General features: G+C 39.3%; 1 protein-coding gene across 3 annotated transcripts in view; it reads right to left on the bottom strand.

Annotated features, from left to right (window-relative positions):
- Positions 1–872: 872 nt before the first annotated feature.
- The window catches only part of LOC138103196 (transducin-like enhancer protein 4), a 98,264-nt gene continuing 82,972 nt past the window's right edge, over positions 873–16,164 (bottom strand). For 2 of the 3 annotated variants that reach the window (XM_069001300.1, XM_069001301.1), the window contains exons 9-20: positions 14,532–14,651; positions 13,940–13,993; positions 13,143–13,295; positions 11,817–11,949; positions 11,344–11,537; positions 11,077–11,153; positions 7,763–8,012; positions 6,431–6,678; positions 5,387–5,534; positions 4,630–4,780; positions 4,224–4,300; positions 873–2,594 (exon numbers count right to left, since the gene is read on the bottom strand). In XM_069001300.1, coding sequence (XP_068857401.1) covers positions 2,487–2,594; positions 4,224–4,300; positions 4,630–4,780; positions 5,387–5,534; positions 6,431–6,678; positions 7,763–8,012; positions 11,077–11,153; positions 11,344–11,537; positions 11,817–11,949; positions 13,143–13,295; positions 13,940–13,993; positions 14,532–14,651 — 1,713 coding nt within the window. In that variant the 3' untranslated portion in view covers positions 873–2,486. The remainder of the gene's footprint in view (positions 2,595–4,223; positions 4,301–4,629; positions 4,781–5,386; positions 5,535–6,430; positions 6,679–7,762; positions 8,013–11,076; positions 11,154–11,343; positions 11,538–11,816; positions 11,950–13,142; positions 13,296–13,939; positions 13,994–14,531; positions 14,652–16,164) is intronic. The other variant, XM_069001302.1, reaches the window with a different exon arrangement.

Raw genomic sequence — 16,164 nt, 5'->3', positions numbered from 1 at the left:
TAGCTCTGAGGGAAACTTGCCTGTCCTCCATCAACAAGTATTACCTAATCACTCAGAGTACAAGTAAATGATTTCATCAACTTAAGTCTTGTTTTGACATTTCAAGAAAACCCAAAATATTTCTATGCTTGTGTTCATGTACCACCAGTCACACAGGCCAGCACATCATAGCATGGCAGGCTTGCATGCTTGGGGATTTCCACCATGCACAGCATCACTTTTCAGAAAGGGGTCATAGCACAAAAAAATTCAAATTTTCCCTTGGATTTTATCAATTTCCTTTTTTCCTGGTACAGACATAACTCCTCCCTCCGCTGCCCCTCCCAACAGTGTATAAATAATTTGCCCTAGCTCACTTTAACTTGTGTCCATTAACTTCATGGAAATTGGACTAAATCCTTGATCTAAACCCAAATGTCAGTGAGAGAAGCCTGTCTGTGAGCATGAACAGGTCTGGATGAGGAAACCCTGGTGTGATGCTGCAGTGCTACACCCCTCCCAAATCCCACGGAGCTCCACATACTCCGGTAGGCATGTGAGCAGTGATGGTCCTCTATCTCACTCTCTCCCAATGTACGAGACAACAGATTTGTCAGATGGGAAACTACACAATTGGGAAGTGGCAAACTCTTAGGTGACATGGCCGAAGTCTGATGCCTCCAAGTGTTCAGAATCAGTGCAGTCAGGTAACTTGAGAAACTATGAATTCATTGATTCCCCCCCCTCAGCTGAAACTCTACATTGTGTCTCAGTGGCAAAACTGCAAGTATCTGTAGTGGTATGTTCTGTGACTGAAGGGCTGCACGTGTGACTGAGACTAATTATCACACACACGACAATTAGGGAGGGGAAAAAAAACAGAGAAATGCATCTTAGAAGTTACTTATGTTTAATGCTTAAAAGTCTGAATGCACAAACAATAATCTACCATTATAGAAGTACTGGTGGTCAATACAATGCATTAGAACTATGTACAATGACACAGTTTAGTATCAAAATCTTTCTACAATGTAGAGTATTACGAAACTGTTAATGACATCAAACACTAAGCACTTAAGACACCATTTTTTGCTACCACATTTGGAACTTCAATAAACAGTCCATTTTAACTTGCAGCATCAATCCATTTCTAGTATGAAATTAAGTAATTTTCTACTTATACAATAAGATTTATCTACACGGGTCTCTTGATTTTGATCCATAGCAGCAAAGGCACTGTACATCAGCAGATCCACAGACTTAAAGATTTTTTTTTAAAGCATTCAAAAAAAAAAAAGTCACAGATCATAGTTTAACAGCAACAACAACAACATAAAAAGATAACATGTTGTCTCTGGCACAATGGCTCAGTCTGCGTCTGTTTTAGGGACATCCAATCAAGACTTGGATTGAACTGCTGGCGAACAAAGCAAGTCCTTATCCCAAAGAGAATCCATTCCTTCGTGTATGTTGGAATGAGTACTCTTGTAAATCCTACCTCAGAGGTCATTGCTTTTGTAGTTTGTATATTGGTAGGCATCCATTCTTATTTCAGTGCAGTTTCCAAAGAACATATCAAATATTTTTCATAATCTCTTGTAATTGAAAAATTGCCCAAAGACACATATCCCCATTTTCAAGGAAACATTGCAAAAGTTTCCAGAAGTAACAAAGGTGATTCTTTGAGGCAACTTATTGTACTCTCTACAATATAACAAAGAGAGGTGTTTATATTAAAAAACCTAGCTTGACACCAAAATGCTTTATGTTTATCAACAGAAAAGCATTGAGAACAAATCTGTACACAAGATGCTATATTAACATTGCAAATATATAAATTAGCACATTCTTACTTTAAGTGAATTTAATTTAGATGTGAACTGAATTTGCCATTCATCACAGGCATGTAGATCACTGGCTACAGTTTGCAATTTCCTAAGTTTTGAAGACTGTCTAAAATAGTTAAGATACAGCATCTTCCCACCAAATAATTATACTGTAATAACACTTAGAGGTCTCATCCAAGAACAGGACTAAAAAATATAACAAAGTTTATTTTTTTAAATAGAAACTACAAGTCTATTTAGTGTAATTTTAACTATCTCCTGAACATCCTTCTCCAAGATCCCCAATTTATCCACCTGCAAAAACACAAGTATACAATGCATCTTGCAAACTAAAGCCGGGCCAGACAGCTTTATTTAGTCAGTTCATTGTTAGAAAGCCTTCTTTAAACAAAATAAATACATTACAGCTATAATACATAATTAAAGAGTCAAGGTCACTGTTAAGTATGCTTATTCCATCTTCTTCCAAGTAGATATCTGACAATTTGGTATCACAAGCTCTTAATGAACATTCACAAATCAATAGCAAGTTAAGAAGGTAAAAATAAATTCCACAACTGTGATGAGCATTTAAGTTTTCAGTTTAGAAAGGAAAAAAAAAAAAAGGAATATACAGCAAAGTGCTAGGAGAAGGAGTTCTGTCTGCATTCAGATTTGTCTCTAATAAATAACTTCATAGACTGTAGCTTTCTTGTCCCCAGAGCCAGTGACAATGTATTTGTCATCCACAGAGATATCACAGCTAAGCACAGATGAGGATTCTTTGGACTACAAGAAAAAAGAAAAGGAAAAAGAAAATTACATCTTTCCAATCCTTCAATCCTGAAGGCCTTGAAGATTATTTAGAAGAATTTATAAATAGGGAATACATGAAAAGCTCATTTAAATATCAGTACCAGAGTGGCAAATTTTTTTTAAATAAATCTTTTGTTGCACAAAAAGATCTATTGTAAAATAAAGCAGTGGTAGAAAGGGAAATAAATATTATGGACCTAGAGGTAATCTATCAATCAAACAAACAGAAGTAGTCCTTTCTATATACTTTACAAGGAATGAGCATTTATTAATATTTTTTGCATTTGATTTGCATAAAAATGAATGAAAACCCATTTTCTTTCCAATTCCTTTGCTGTAAACAAGAAATTCACTACAAAGCCCCACCTACCCACAGGTATGAAACAAAGAGACTCCACAGAAGAAACTGTGTCTCCTTTCACTACTTCCCCAACACAAGAAGACAAAAGCTTTGCACAAAGGATTTACATTATTACAGAGGATGCAAAGAGGAAAAGACACTGTCGTGGAACAGGATACACAACAAGTGTGTAGGACTGGGTGGGACACAGGATACAGCAGGTTGCAGTAGTTCTGTCTACTCTGGCTTTTCTGTCTGTTCTAAGATGAAGTGTATGCACTGTCACATTTACCTCGCTGTTTCAGTGCATGTTTTCTTTACATAATATATGTCCACATCATTTTCTGCCTGTTACCACAAGAGTTAAACAGTTCCCAATCAGGCTGTGTTTTGGCAAAGACACCCCTGTTGCACTGCACCAGAAGTTTCCTTATCTACCCCTCATCAAGAAAGCTGCACTGGAGTTTTTAACATCACTTTTAAGGGGGATGTGCTCTTGTTAGGATGATTTGGGCTGCCTGTGAGGGGTGGTTCTAGAAGTGAATAGCCTCTACTAGGAGAACTTAGACCCTACCTTTCTCATGTCAAGGTAAACTGCACTGTCCCCAAAAGTGGAGACATGGCAGGCATTGCTACACATGAGACCAGGCCATTTAAAATAGAACCAGTTGAACAGTTAAATTTAATTTAAAAATTCCCAACCTAGAGGTGCCTGCAGGTGAAAGAATGGGATGACATGTCAAAAAATCCCACTTTTCCCTAGTGGCATTGAATTGCCATTAAAACTGGGCACAGAGGGACTATAGATAGGTTACAGCTTCTGGTTATACTTCAAGGGGCCCCTTCATATCGCTTCAGTTTTCGGTTCAGGAGTCTGCCAGTGCAATCCCTCAACACATCTCATCCAAGAAAAATCATGTTGAACATGATTTCTACTGGTTTAGCTACATTTTGGACCTTCAGTGAATGTTCACCTAACGACATGACTTGGGTACTGTATTCCACCAATATGCAGAAGAAGGTGAGAAAGAACGGTATTAAACAATTTTGGATTAAAGGGCTACTTTACTGTAAGACCTGAATTGGTGAAATATTAAAAAGGACAAAAGCATTTCTTTCTCTAATTACAGACAACTCTTTAAGGACTGCAGTAATTAGCTGCAATTCCACCTGAAAACTCCTTAGGCTACTGACAGACCCTGAGATGTGCAGCTCTACTGCACTTTAATGTATGTGGAAAATAGCTTTTAGGAGATTATTACCTGGAATATACTGGCTCCATAAGGTGTTCTCCAAGCATTAAGAAGATTATCTTTTCCAGTGCTTACAAACCATTTGCCTGCAACAGATTGTTTAAATGTTATTGCTGCATTTTGTTTTCAAGGAATATACCTCAAGAAACAGATGATCATAACAACAAAGCATTCACACATATCCAAAGAACAGTAACATTTTCATCTGGTTGCACTATGATGTTCCATCACAAAATAAACAGTACATAGAAAAAAGCAGTTAGATAGAGTTTTTTAAATAACCTTAATACTTAAATTAAATACCTAATTTTTAACTATACTCTGTAGTTAAATAACTATATTGCACTTTCATTTAAAGGTAACCTTGAATGAATTTTTCATGAAGGGAAACACTGATATAGAAAGATTTGCTTACCACAGTGAGCAAACTTGAGTGACAACACACAGCTCTCATGAAGATGCAGCTGATACTTGTCTGGCTTAGTGACATGCAGCACCTCGACATTGCTGTTCTCCATTCCTACTGCCAACCACTCACCAGTTGGACAATAGCCCAGTGAGAAGATCTGTAATTAGCACAGCACATGCTTCAATCAGTAAAGGAATGAGCTTGAGATATTCAAAACTGACCCTTGCTACACTGTTAGCACTATGCAAACTCACATTTTTGGTCTACTGCAGTTTTAAAAACATGATAATCCAATTACTACAGTAATCAAGATAAATTAGTTCATGCAAACACAGCTGCAAAACTATGCTATTAAATGTTATCAAAACTGCAATAGTGAAGTACTGAAGTTAATGTCCAAGCATATCTGACAGCATTTAAAAATATTTTCATAAAATATTTTTGAACTTGAATCTACAGAAATGGGAACAGATTGCAGAGAGGAACATTTTAATCTGGCACTTGTTTTATAAAACAGACTTTCCGTTACTCTCATGGGAGAGGTACTAATCTGTCAAATAGTCATAATCCAGAAAGACATTTAGCTGCCACAAAAGAAAAAAAAAAAGAGCATGGAGTATGAGACTAAGTGAAAAATTCTGTGGAGTTCTCTTTGAGCCTGCTTTTTTGCTTCTAAAGGAGAAAAAAATTTTAAAAAGTGCTTGTTTGTCTTAAAAAACCATGAGAAAATTTTGTTAACATGCCAAAGGTTCTGAGACTGAACCTGTGATGTGAAGTCATGTTGCTGTAGCTGTCTCCCTTCTCTGAGATCCCAGGATCTGACTGTATTGTCCAGGCCTCCTGTCCATAGTTTGGTGCCATCATTAGAAATATCAATACAGCTTGCTCCATCTGTGTGGCCCTGGAATTGCCTGAAAGTATTGAAAGGAGATCAGCCCATTCTGAGCAAAAATACAGAATACCTTCTTTCCCTGAGTTATAACTGAGATTCCAACAGCAATTCCGGACTAATATAAACTCTGGGACAATCATATGAGTTTTGTGATGAGTTGATGATGCAATCAGGCCAGATAGCCAAGTGCTAATTTGATTTCAAAAAGAACACTTTTTGAATCGGGTACTCCGGAAATCTTTGCTGCTGGCTGTGTGATACCCACTACTCAACTTGAAATACTCATTCCCCTCAGAAGACTGTAGCATGATCAGCAAAATTACCTTAGTTTAAGAAAAATGCACAGGTCACTGAAGTTCAAAAAAAAAAAGAGCAGTCTAAATGAGAACATCAGGAGGGCTTGACTTTGCATGCCACACTGGTATTACATATAACAACATACACATGGTGTAGTGCACAGAGAAGCTCTGTGTGACCAGCTCTTAACCTACTGTATATCAGTGTTGAGCAGCAACCCATACTCCTAAGAGGCTAAGTCTGCAATGCAGTGATTTACACATATCTTTACCCAAGACATTATTTGCTGGACCTCTGATTAAAGAGATTAGAGTGAGAGCAGCGTATTGCATGGAAGCAAAGAAAACCATCTGTTCAAGGAATCTACTGCAGTATTGACATTAGCTGATATTTAGGGAATTATAGTTATGGGCTGCTCAAAAGGCCTGGAACTATGAAACTCTCAAAACCTATAAATAATTATATATACTTCTGTCAAGGTATTACCATGGCTATGCTGAACAACAAAATACTGGAAGCATCTATGCATGGAGAAAATAGACTATATATGCAAAACTGCATTTAGGGCTGTGCCTAAATAATTCTTCACAACCTGATGATCCAGTGTGGTCGACCTACCTTACTAAAGTCTGGTTATGCAGATCCCACACTGCAATGTTGCCATCGCTACAGCAAGAGAAGCAGACCTTGGAATCAGGGCTGATAGCCAGAGCATAGCAGGCAGGCGCTGAGGATGTCAGCTCTGCTTTGATGCGAGGAGTTGGAGCTGCCAGGTCCCAAATGGATAACGTGCTGGCTTCCCCACCAACAATCAGGGTGCGGCCGTCAGGGAGCAATCTGCAGGAACGGATGTAGTTGTCTCTGTTCTGTGGAGACAGAAGCCATCAAGAGATTACTCATGAGGAAAGAAAACAGCATTAACATGAGAGCAGAAATCCATAAAAGTATTGTATTCCCTCCTGGTTTTAATGAGCCATTTATACTTATGACAATGATAAAGTGTATTAATGCCAGAAAATTACATGACATTAGGGAAGTACTTCAACTTGATCTACAAAATTCAGTAGTGAGAGATATTTAATCTTAATTAGCATCAAAATGCAAAGACCTGAACCCAGCCCAAAACAATTCAAGATAGCTGAATTTGACAGCTGGTGTAGAAAGTTGTATTTTCATACTCTGTTTATTTCAGCACATTAACCTCTCGGCATGGGGGAGTACCAAATTCCCTGCACACTTTCCCCCTTCCCATTCCAGTGAGACTTGCTGCCACTATCTAGGAGATGTCAGAGGAAAATATTTGGGCAATTTTCCTCATTTGTGTAGCAACTTGTGTAGCAATTCATTATAAGTCTACACGTGCTGCACATTTCTCATTTTACTGCCTCTGTAACAAGCAGCAACATCTTACCAAGAACTGGTAAATGACAAGAGAAAAGCTGCTAACAATAGTTCATCTTGTTAGCACATTCGAATAATTTGCGAATAACACTCAGGGATATTTTTAATTGCCACATTAAGACAGGTCAATGCATTCATACACATACAGAGACACAAAATATGTGACACAATCCCCCAATATTCTCAGAGAGTACAGCTGCAAGACAGCAATTTTTAGCAAGATCAGATATCAACAAGCTTTAAGATTGCCAGCAAATGTCGAAGTTTATAAACAATATTTGCTGTGCTGTCTTTGATCTTTTCTCCTACCACACTTTCAGAATATTAAAAATGTTTTGATTCATTGTGGGGGAAAAACCCCACAAGTATGGTGAGGAACATACTTCAACCTCAGCTCTAACAGAAACAACAAAATTACAAAGGCAATGCCAACCTGTGATACCACAACAGAAACCAAACACCCACTGCCCTATACACCTTGGTGGTATGACCGCAATCTTAACACAACCTCTTATCTTCTTTCAGTGCTGTATGCTGCTGTTCACCTACCAGGCAGTCCAGCTGAGACACAGGGCTCTTGTTGCCAGGGTGGCTGATGTCCCAGACCTTGACACACCCCTTCCCACCCGTGTACACGTGTCTCGTGGGGTTGCTGATGGTAACTGCACACACAACTTCCCCGTGGTTCAGAGTGTTGATCTGACGGGCGTGGCGAGGGATTCCTGGACCGATGAGGGCATCAGGAGGGAAAGGAACTGGCTGCATCTGACCATCTGCACTTACATGAAATGAGTATGCTCTGAGGGGAAAAAAAATTGTAGGGGGTGATTTAAAGAATTTTGCTTCAAGCCTGTTTAGGAAAATAGAATCAAAGATGTGTTTCCACTGCAGGCATTCAGGTTGTGCCCTTAGCTCAATTTTTTCACAGTTATTTCACAGAATATTCTGAGCTCAAAGGGACCCACAAGGATCATCGAGTCTGACCCTTAAGTGAATGGCCGTATGGGGACTGAACACATGACCTTGGTGTTATTAGCACTATGCTCTACTCAACTGGGCTCATATCAGGTATTTTAATCACGCAAGGAAGAAATACTTATTTAACTATAGCATGGCCTTCAAAGCACAAACTTAGGTGCTCAGCTTTTAATGTGAAAAGTCAAGCACCAATCAAATGAGCTTTTACAACTCGCATTACAATGATTTCTGGCATGAGTGAGGCTATATGACACCACTCAGTTTTGGATGGGGATATCACTGCATGCAGAGAAGGGAAGGAAGGTTGGGTCAGAGCCCCCTGGAAGACAGAAATAGTTGGCTGGCTGCTACCAGAGCACGGTGGGTAGCTGCATGCCAGGGGACATTTGGCTGCTCACTTTACTGACTCTTATGTGGCAGCTTCAGCTGAACTGCTGCCAATCTGTCCCGAATGTACTGTGGGTCCTGGGCCCCTTGAGCAAAACTGGTCAGCACTGTACCTAAGGGTGCAGTGAAACCTCCGCCAACACTGAGGAGTTAAGTCCTCAAGGCACAGTTGCTGACAGCTGACATGACAGACCAGCAAAAATGCATTGCAAAGGAATTTTTTTTGTTTTGTGGGTTGTTTTGGGTTTGTGGTTTTTTTGGGGTTTTTTTGTGGACCCAATACAACTGCTATGAGTCCCAATTTCTCTTGCCAAAATCAGGCCTCTTGCTGAGAAAGAATGTGTTGTGTGATTGCCACTTATGCCACCTGTGAATAACCTATCAACAGATTTATCTCAAAGTATTTTCCAGGGAGAATAGTTAGGTTGTGAAATTGCCTTGTTCTGAGATGCTACCTGATACACCACATCTATTACAAGAACACAAAATTTGTAAGAGGGCTCACCTATATATATCAAGGCATGCTTAATGGAAGGCTTTCATTTCCTTAGACCTAAAAAATCATCATAATGCTTGTGAAAAATCCATTGTCACAATGGTGGGATGAGAAGAGCTCACAAAGAAGTTGTTTTACGAGAATACTTGGTAAGTTCACTTCCTTAATTGATGCTTCAAAGTGACTAAAGAAGGCAGTATTCACAATTAAACTGCTGAAATTGTCATTTAAGATTCATAGTACATTAATACTAGATCAATAATTTTCAGTAGGACAAAATGCATTAGCTATCTTTCCTATTTATAGACCATACAACACTCAAGAGTTTGATACAATACCAAAGCGAGAAGAGAGTTACTAGGGGCCAGATCCCTAATGTACCATATGCTGCCCACTCTGTTTCAGGACACTTAACAGTGCAGAGAATTCACACAAATTTCCCTCTAAGGTAAAAAAGGAGTAAATCAGAAAATAACAATCCTGGAAGATGTGACAACTATCACACTCAAAACAAAGAAAAGTCAATACAATCATGCTAAAAGAACCACGGATTTTAAGTTTCAGGCCCACTGGTAGACAAATGACAGTTACATTTAAATGTTTAAAATAGACATCAACACAGCAACAACATTTAAAAATCTTGGAGACATACCAGAATTGAACTGATTTGATTTCAGTTTGCCTCATGTTTTATTCCTCTCAATTTTAACAGAACTGAGATGCAAGCAGGGAGGTCTCTGAACCCTGGCAATTGCCATTTCTCTCATCACAACAAGCAAAGCCTAGTAGATCTAGTGACACTTCTTTCCAGGTGACTGACTCCATCAGGGATGAACTTAAATCCAGTGAGCATTTGAACATTACATCAAGACATTTCCACTGTATGTAACGGGTGAAGATCTCTGCCCCACAGAATTTTTCATGCAAACAGCTGGTCTGCAAGCTGCTGTACATCGATTTCCATACCTGCCTTATGCATTCACCTAACAGGATGGCACAACTAGCAGAAAAGTAAATCAAGGTGGTTACCAGTGTGTGACGCCTGAGAGATCTGGACCTGGTTCATGATTTGTGTGATGTATGTACACGTATGGGCACTAGGCCTGACCACTTGTCACCATACACTGTTAATCCCATGTGTCTACAAGCTCATTGGCAGGTAAGTGTATGCATTTATTCACACAAATCCAAGTGTGTGACTAACCCCAACCACTCCTACAGAAGCATGTTCACACATAAAAGAGCTTGAGAAGGATTGGCAAAAACATTGCTTGACCGTCAAACTCTCCAGTACAAACTGGTCAAAGTCTCCCAGAAGTGTCACAAGGAAGTGGAACTGAATGAACCTTACAGAAAATCTGGATCAATATGGTTTGTGTAGCTGCTTTAGTTTTTCTCCTCTCTACCTCAAGAGGAATGTGAGCACAAGGTTCTTTGTCTGTAATTCTTCCTCCAAGGCTCACAGATCAAAAAGCCTGGTAAAGCAGGTCACATTATACGGGTCAGTTCCATCAAGGATGAATCTGAATATTATCATAAAATAATTCTTTCCAGTATTTTCAATCAAACAAAACATTTCAGTGTTCCTTTTTCTGCACACAGCTGCTAAGCTTGCAAGTAATTGCAAGGCTTTTGTGAACAAAGAAATAATTTTTTTAAACTGAAAAGCAGAGTACAGTAGAGATGGAAAGCTGAGATCCCATTCCAGTTTGCATTTCCATAAACAACCAATCAGTCAGATTTGAAGTTCATCTCCCTTTTCCATTTATTTCTGTCTCCTTTACTTTGTATCACCCAGTCCATGTCGACTGCTATTAGTCTTCAAAACAAATTTACAAATGCAACTTTTAAGATTACACAGTGATTCTCCCGCTCTTGCTGAATAGCTATACTTATTTCTATTCACACAATAGTTTTCAGTAGCTAAGGGGAATTCCAACCAGCAAGGGAACATGACTTCCAACAGATGATTGACTTTTAAAGCTGAATGTTTGATACTCACGGTTTTCCTCCTGGGATGCCTGTGAGATTAGGAGGGATGCCTGGGACTCGCATGTGATGATGTGGATCAAATCCAACCTATAGTTTTCCCCAAGCAAAACAAAAAGGTGTATTAAAGTAAGAGTTAGGCAAAGGAAGACTGTTTAATTCATGTTCTCCGTAGCATACTCCCCAAACCACAAAGTGAGTGAACTAGAGTTAACCCCACAGGTCTTATACTTAATATAAACAGCTCTCAAAACTAAATGCACTAACGGCAAACACTTACCACTGGAGATCGCCCGTAAGCTGCTGCTGCTGCTGCTGCTGCAGCTGCTGCGCTCATTTGTGGGGAAATATTGTGGAGACCAGCATAGGCAGCTCCAGGGCTGGTCAGCTCCCCATTCATACCAGCATGTGGCACGATACCAAATGGAGTAGGGTAAGGACACGGTACTGCCATAGGTGTCCTTAAACCTGAAGCTATAAGAAGAGAGGGGAAAGTGAGAAGTCACAAAGGCATTCTAGAGACATCAGATGAAATATGAGTTTGGAAAACTGCAAAAAACCCCACAAATAACCAAAACAACCAGCCAGCCAGCCAAGGAAAGCCACACAACACTGTATTACAGTGCTGAAGAACCACCTCAGTACCCAGTTTAAGCAACTGTAACATATTGACTTGTCATCACAGATTTAAAGGGAGCCTGAGAAGGGACAAATGGTCACTGTTTCACACCACTGAAATATATGGACACTAACCTATCGGGTCCACACCTGGGGGTTTGCCGGGCACTGGCCTCAGTCCGGGAGTGGAGTTGCTGCCTGGAGTTGGGGCATCAGTCCGTGGAGTTGGGGTGTTTGATTTAGACACAGGAGTGGTAGATTTCTCATTCTAATCACCAAGAAGGAAAAAGGAAGACAGTTTGTAAATTATTTTACCTTTATAGCTAGTGGTCAGTGATTCATGATATTAGTGATATTTAGCTTCTGGGTTTGGGTTTCAACAGTCCCTGGTAATGAAGAGAAGATGCAAAGACACTGAAAAAGATAGAATGGCTTTGGTAATTAGCCAAATTCACAGCTTTTCTCATCAGGAGCATCTGTATGATTCAGAATGAGGTAAATGACTGAAAATCATTGCCCATCTGACAATTGACAGCACATGTGAAATCCATCAGTGGTCTCATTATGCTCATGGACCTGCTCCCACTATGATTATGATTTTCTGTGGGGGATGGACAAGAGCAGAAAAAAAGCCCCTGAACTGACCAACTACTCAAACCCAAGTGTGGTGCTAGCAACACAAGATGGAGACAGTGATGGGTATGAAGTGCTACTCTTGTGACAGGCTTGTTCATCAGACACACCACTGACTCCCAGGTCTGAACCTGTCATTCCATCACCTTTCCTGAGCACTACAATCACTTTAAGCTTTCTTTTTATTTATTTTATTTCTTTAAATAATTGCATATCCTGTCCTGTGAAGAACTGAGAGGGGAATTACTGTGTAGCTAAGGCAGGTGATTAACTGTGGTCACAAACAGGAAAGGAAAGAACACCTCTTGCAGGCAGCTCTTTTCTTTTGCATTATGATTTGCGATGCAAGTCAAGGAAGGCTCTTGTAAATGACAGATTACTTTTTAGATAGAAAATAAAAATTATTGTTGTTGTATATAGCCTGGTAATTCAAACAAAGCTAACAACCAAATCACATCCAAGCAGGGAACTGAATTTGCTATAAACCACAGCACAGGAAAACAGCTCAAGAAACCGCTATGTACTTTTATTTATTCTCAGAATAACAGTTCTTCATATGGGGGAGGAAAAGAATATCTCTCAGAACACCACATCTATCATCTACCCACACCACCAGTGAAAATAACCTCTTCATATCCCAAAAAAAGACTGTGGACTTTCTATTATTTTATTAGACTCCCTTGAAACGATAAATTAAATTAATATTAAATTGATGCTTCACAGTGCTTTATTGATAGCTGTGGAAATACAAATTGTGTCCAGACAGAAATCTGGTAAGCATGTATTTCAGCATATGATCAGGGGTCAGAAGCATTTTGAAGCACTTACAAGGCTAAGTTCTTTGGATTTGGAGGAAGGAGTACTGCTAGAGGATGCAATAGATGCTGGACTAATTGGTGCATCTTTTTTCAGCAGTCGAGTCTTGTCCAAGCCATTTTCCCGTGGAGAGTGTGCTGGGCTCCCACGGGGAGAAGAAGGATCCTAAATATCAGGAATATGGGTTAGCATAAAAACTTCACACTAGCCACTAGTTCTTGTCTCGAGCAGTCCTCAAATTGGAATGAAGATCTGTCAGAGGAAGTGACATAATCCTTCCATTCTTAATTGATTTAGCTGATACAATTGTAAAATTGAGAGGCATAATGAAGGACAATTATTTTTTTTTTAAAGTCTTAAAATTTGATGCCACTAGCTATGAAAAATAATGCCAAAAATCTATGGATATAGAAACAGGCAAGTAAACATCTTTTTTCAAGTGACCGATTGAAAAAATTTGATGCATTTGGCAGACCTGGTAGGGTTCACACACGAAGTCATGGCCAGAGTGAAAGAAAAGACAGACACTGTTACAAGCTGCATCCCCTCTGTTGTGCTGGGCTGGCTTCAAATATCTCAAGAGAACTTTTTGTTCACAGGGGAAACAAGAAGTACTTTGTAGAAGTAAGTGTTACAGATCTGATTTGTATTCTAAAGAAAGAGGATCTGACTGGATTCCCTCAGGCATTTCAAGTTCCTTTATGAAGGCAAATGCCATAATCCTTTTCATAAAACCAATATGCACAGAAACCACTGAAGATACCCTCACCACCATTTCTATAAGGTAGGAAAACCACCATTGTGTATACCTCATTGGAAACATCAACTACCAAGTTGTCATCGCTCTTTTCACCATCGCTGTCCTGTAATGACAAATCACAATGTGTTAAAAATCTTTTATTTCATATCCCAATGTCTCTTAGTAAGTATGAAAACCGAGGAAGGCTGCTCACAAATCTGAAATGTACCATTCACTTTTACCAAGCTTTATGTGGTAACACAAAGTCTTTTGGTCACCTATAGGGCTTCTGCTTAGCAGGCTGCCACAAATAAAGCATTCTTCCCAGTTTTCACATTGGTGGAGAAGGACACAGGCTCAAAATCTTCACCCAAAGTGGCACTGCACTATGAAGTCAAGCTAGACTTCACTAACAAGTCCAAGCCTAACTAAAGCTCAGCACTATTGTCATACAACTACCAGGTGCTTTGTATTTATATTGTTAAAAACAGTATCAGTTGTATGCACCAAAACATTTAATCCAGCAGAGACATTAGAGGTACACAGCAAGAACCACTTAAAATTTGATCCTCAATTTTAAAATTAGTTATGCAGCAGGAATCTGGTGGAATTACAGAGGAACACTGAAGTTCAACAATACACAATGCAGACAATCTACTCACGTAACGAGCTGCTATTTCCTTCTCTTCTGTTTTCTGTTTTTTACTATCTGAAGAGTAATCTGTTGAATTTCTGTGCTTTTCTGCTGTTCTGAAACTGGCTGAGGGAGATACAGAAGAGCTCTGTAGAGCGAAAAGAGAAGAAAACATCATCAGGCCCTAATTCACAACAGTGGTTCATTCATCACTGCCCCTCAATACATCTTATGCTGATAGCATGATCTGGAGCTGTTCTCACAGATAGCACATTGCGTTTTAACCGATGACAGCTACCCAGCAAGGTGTCTTGTATTAAAAACTGCACTATGTATTGCAAGGGACAGAAACAGATGATCAGCTGACAGATCATAGTGGCTATCTGCACTGCCAATGGGATGAATTTTATGAATACTGTGCATTGGTCTTGTTTTGGTTTGTTTCCTCTACAAATATGCAGGGTTAAATCAACAGTCCCAGAAGAGGGGCGTGTGTTTGCACATGTGTGTGTGTTTGCCTGTGTAAATCAAAAAGAACAAAGAGGCTCAAGGCAAGTCACACTTCAGCAAATATTTGAATGAAGATTTCTACCAAAGAAAGAAGCAAGCTTCTGAATAGTTTCAAAGCAGGCAAAAACAGGAGAAAACACCTAAACACATTTTATTTTTATGCCTTTTACAACTACAGGCTATGCCTGCAGCAGACAGAAACAAAACACAGACTGGCTCAGTGATTCTCTTGCCATTCTACAGTTCTCACCTAGTAATGAGTGCTAAAGAGCACACATATGGACAGGAGAGAAAGGAAGATAACGTGTACTTTATGCACTATCATCCAACAATTCTACGCTACTCCTTTAAACAAGGCAGGCAACATTTATCAAATTCTACCATATCTCCAAAGCTTTGTGGAGCCTGTATGTTGGTACACAAAAAAGGAAGCAATGAAAGATGCAAAGTTCCCTCTGGGACCGATTTTAGTAGCAGCAGCAGCTTTTGGCCCTAGTTCAAGAAAGCATTTAAGCATGCACTAAACTTTATCTCACACTGAAGTCAGTGGTTGAATGTATGTAAGTAAGGATGTTTTCAGGCTTTTTGCAGAATTGGAAATGACAGCAATGGAGATGAAAATAATTGTCAGTTGAAATCCTGCTGACTGTTGCCATCTCTGTCCTTTTTTACTGGGGTGGTGAGGAACAACCAAAGAAGTCCTGACTGATGGATTTTAGATCCTGCCATTCATCCAGAAAGACTGGTTTTGGTTTTTTTCCTCCATTCATGATGGACAGCTGCTGTTCCACATAAAACTGTACAACATAGCAATTTGGTTTTGGGGTTTTCAGTGCAGCTATTAACATGAATACAAACCAAGAAATTAGCATTTACATTGAGCAACTTCTGTTCCATCACTACTACAGAATTTCTTCTTTTCCTTATTACATCACAAGCTTCTGGTAAGGATTAAGAACACTTAACCACAGAAATTAAGCTGTGGTTATTGTCCAAGTCACATGAGAAAATACTGCTTCCCTACTGAGACACAGGTCTTCCTCTCCACTTTGCTAAAATTTCCAGTTCTTGAGAACAGCAGCTCAGATTAATGAGTGGTAGAATTTGCAAAAATCTTCCATATTTTTGATTGGTAATTGTTAATTATCCTC

Source organism: Aphelocoma coerulescens (genome assembly GCF_041296385.1).
Source record: "Aphelocoma coerulescens isolate FSJ_1873_10779 chromosome Z unlocalized genomic scaffold, UR_Acoe_1.0 ChrZ, whole genome shotgun sequence".
NCBI lineage: Eukaryota > Metazoa > Chordata > Aves > Passeriformes > Corvidae > Aphelocoma > Aphelocoma coerulescens.
This window is presented reverse-complemented; position numbering and strand designations above follow the sequence as displayed.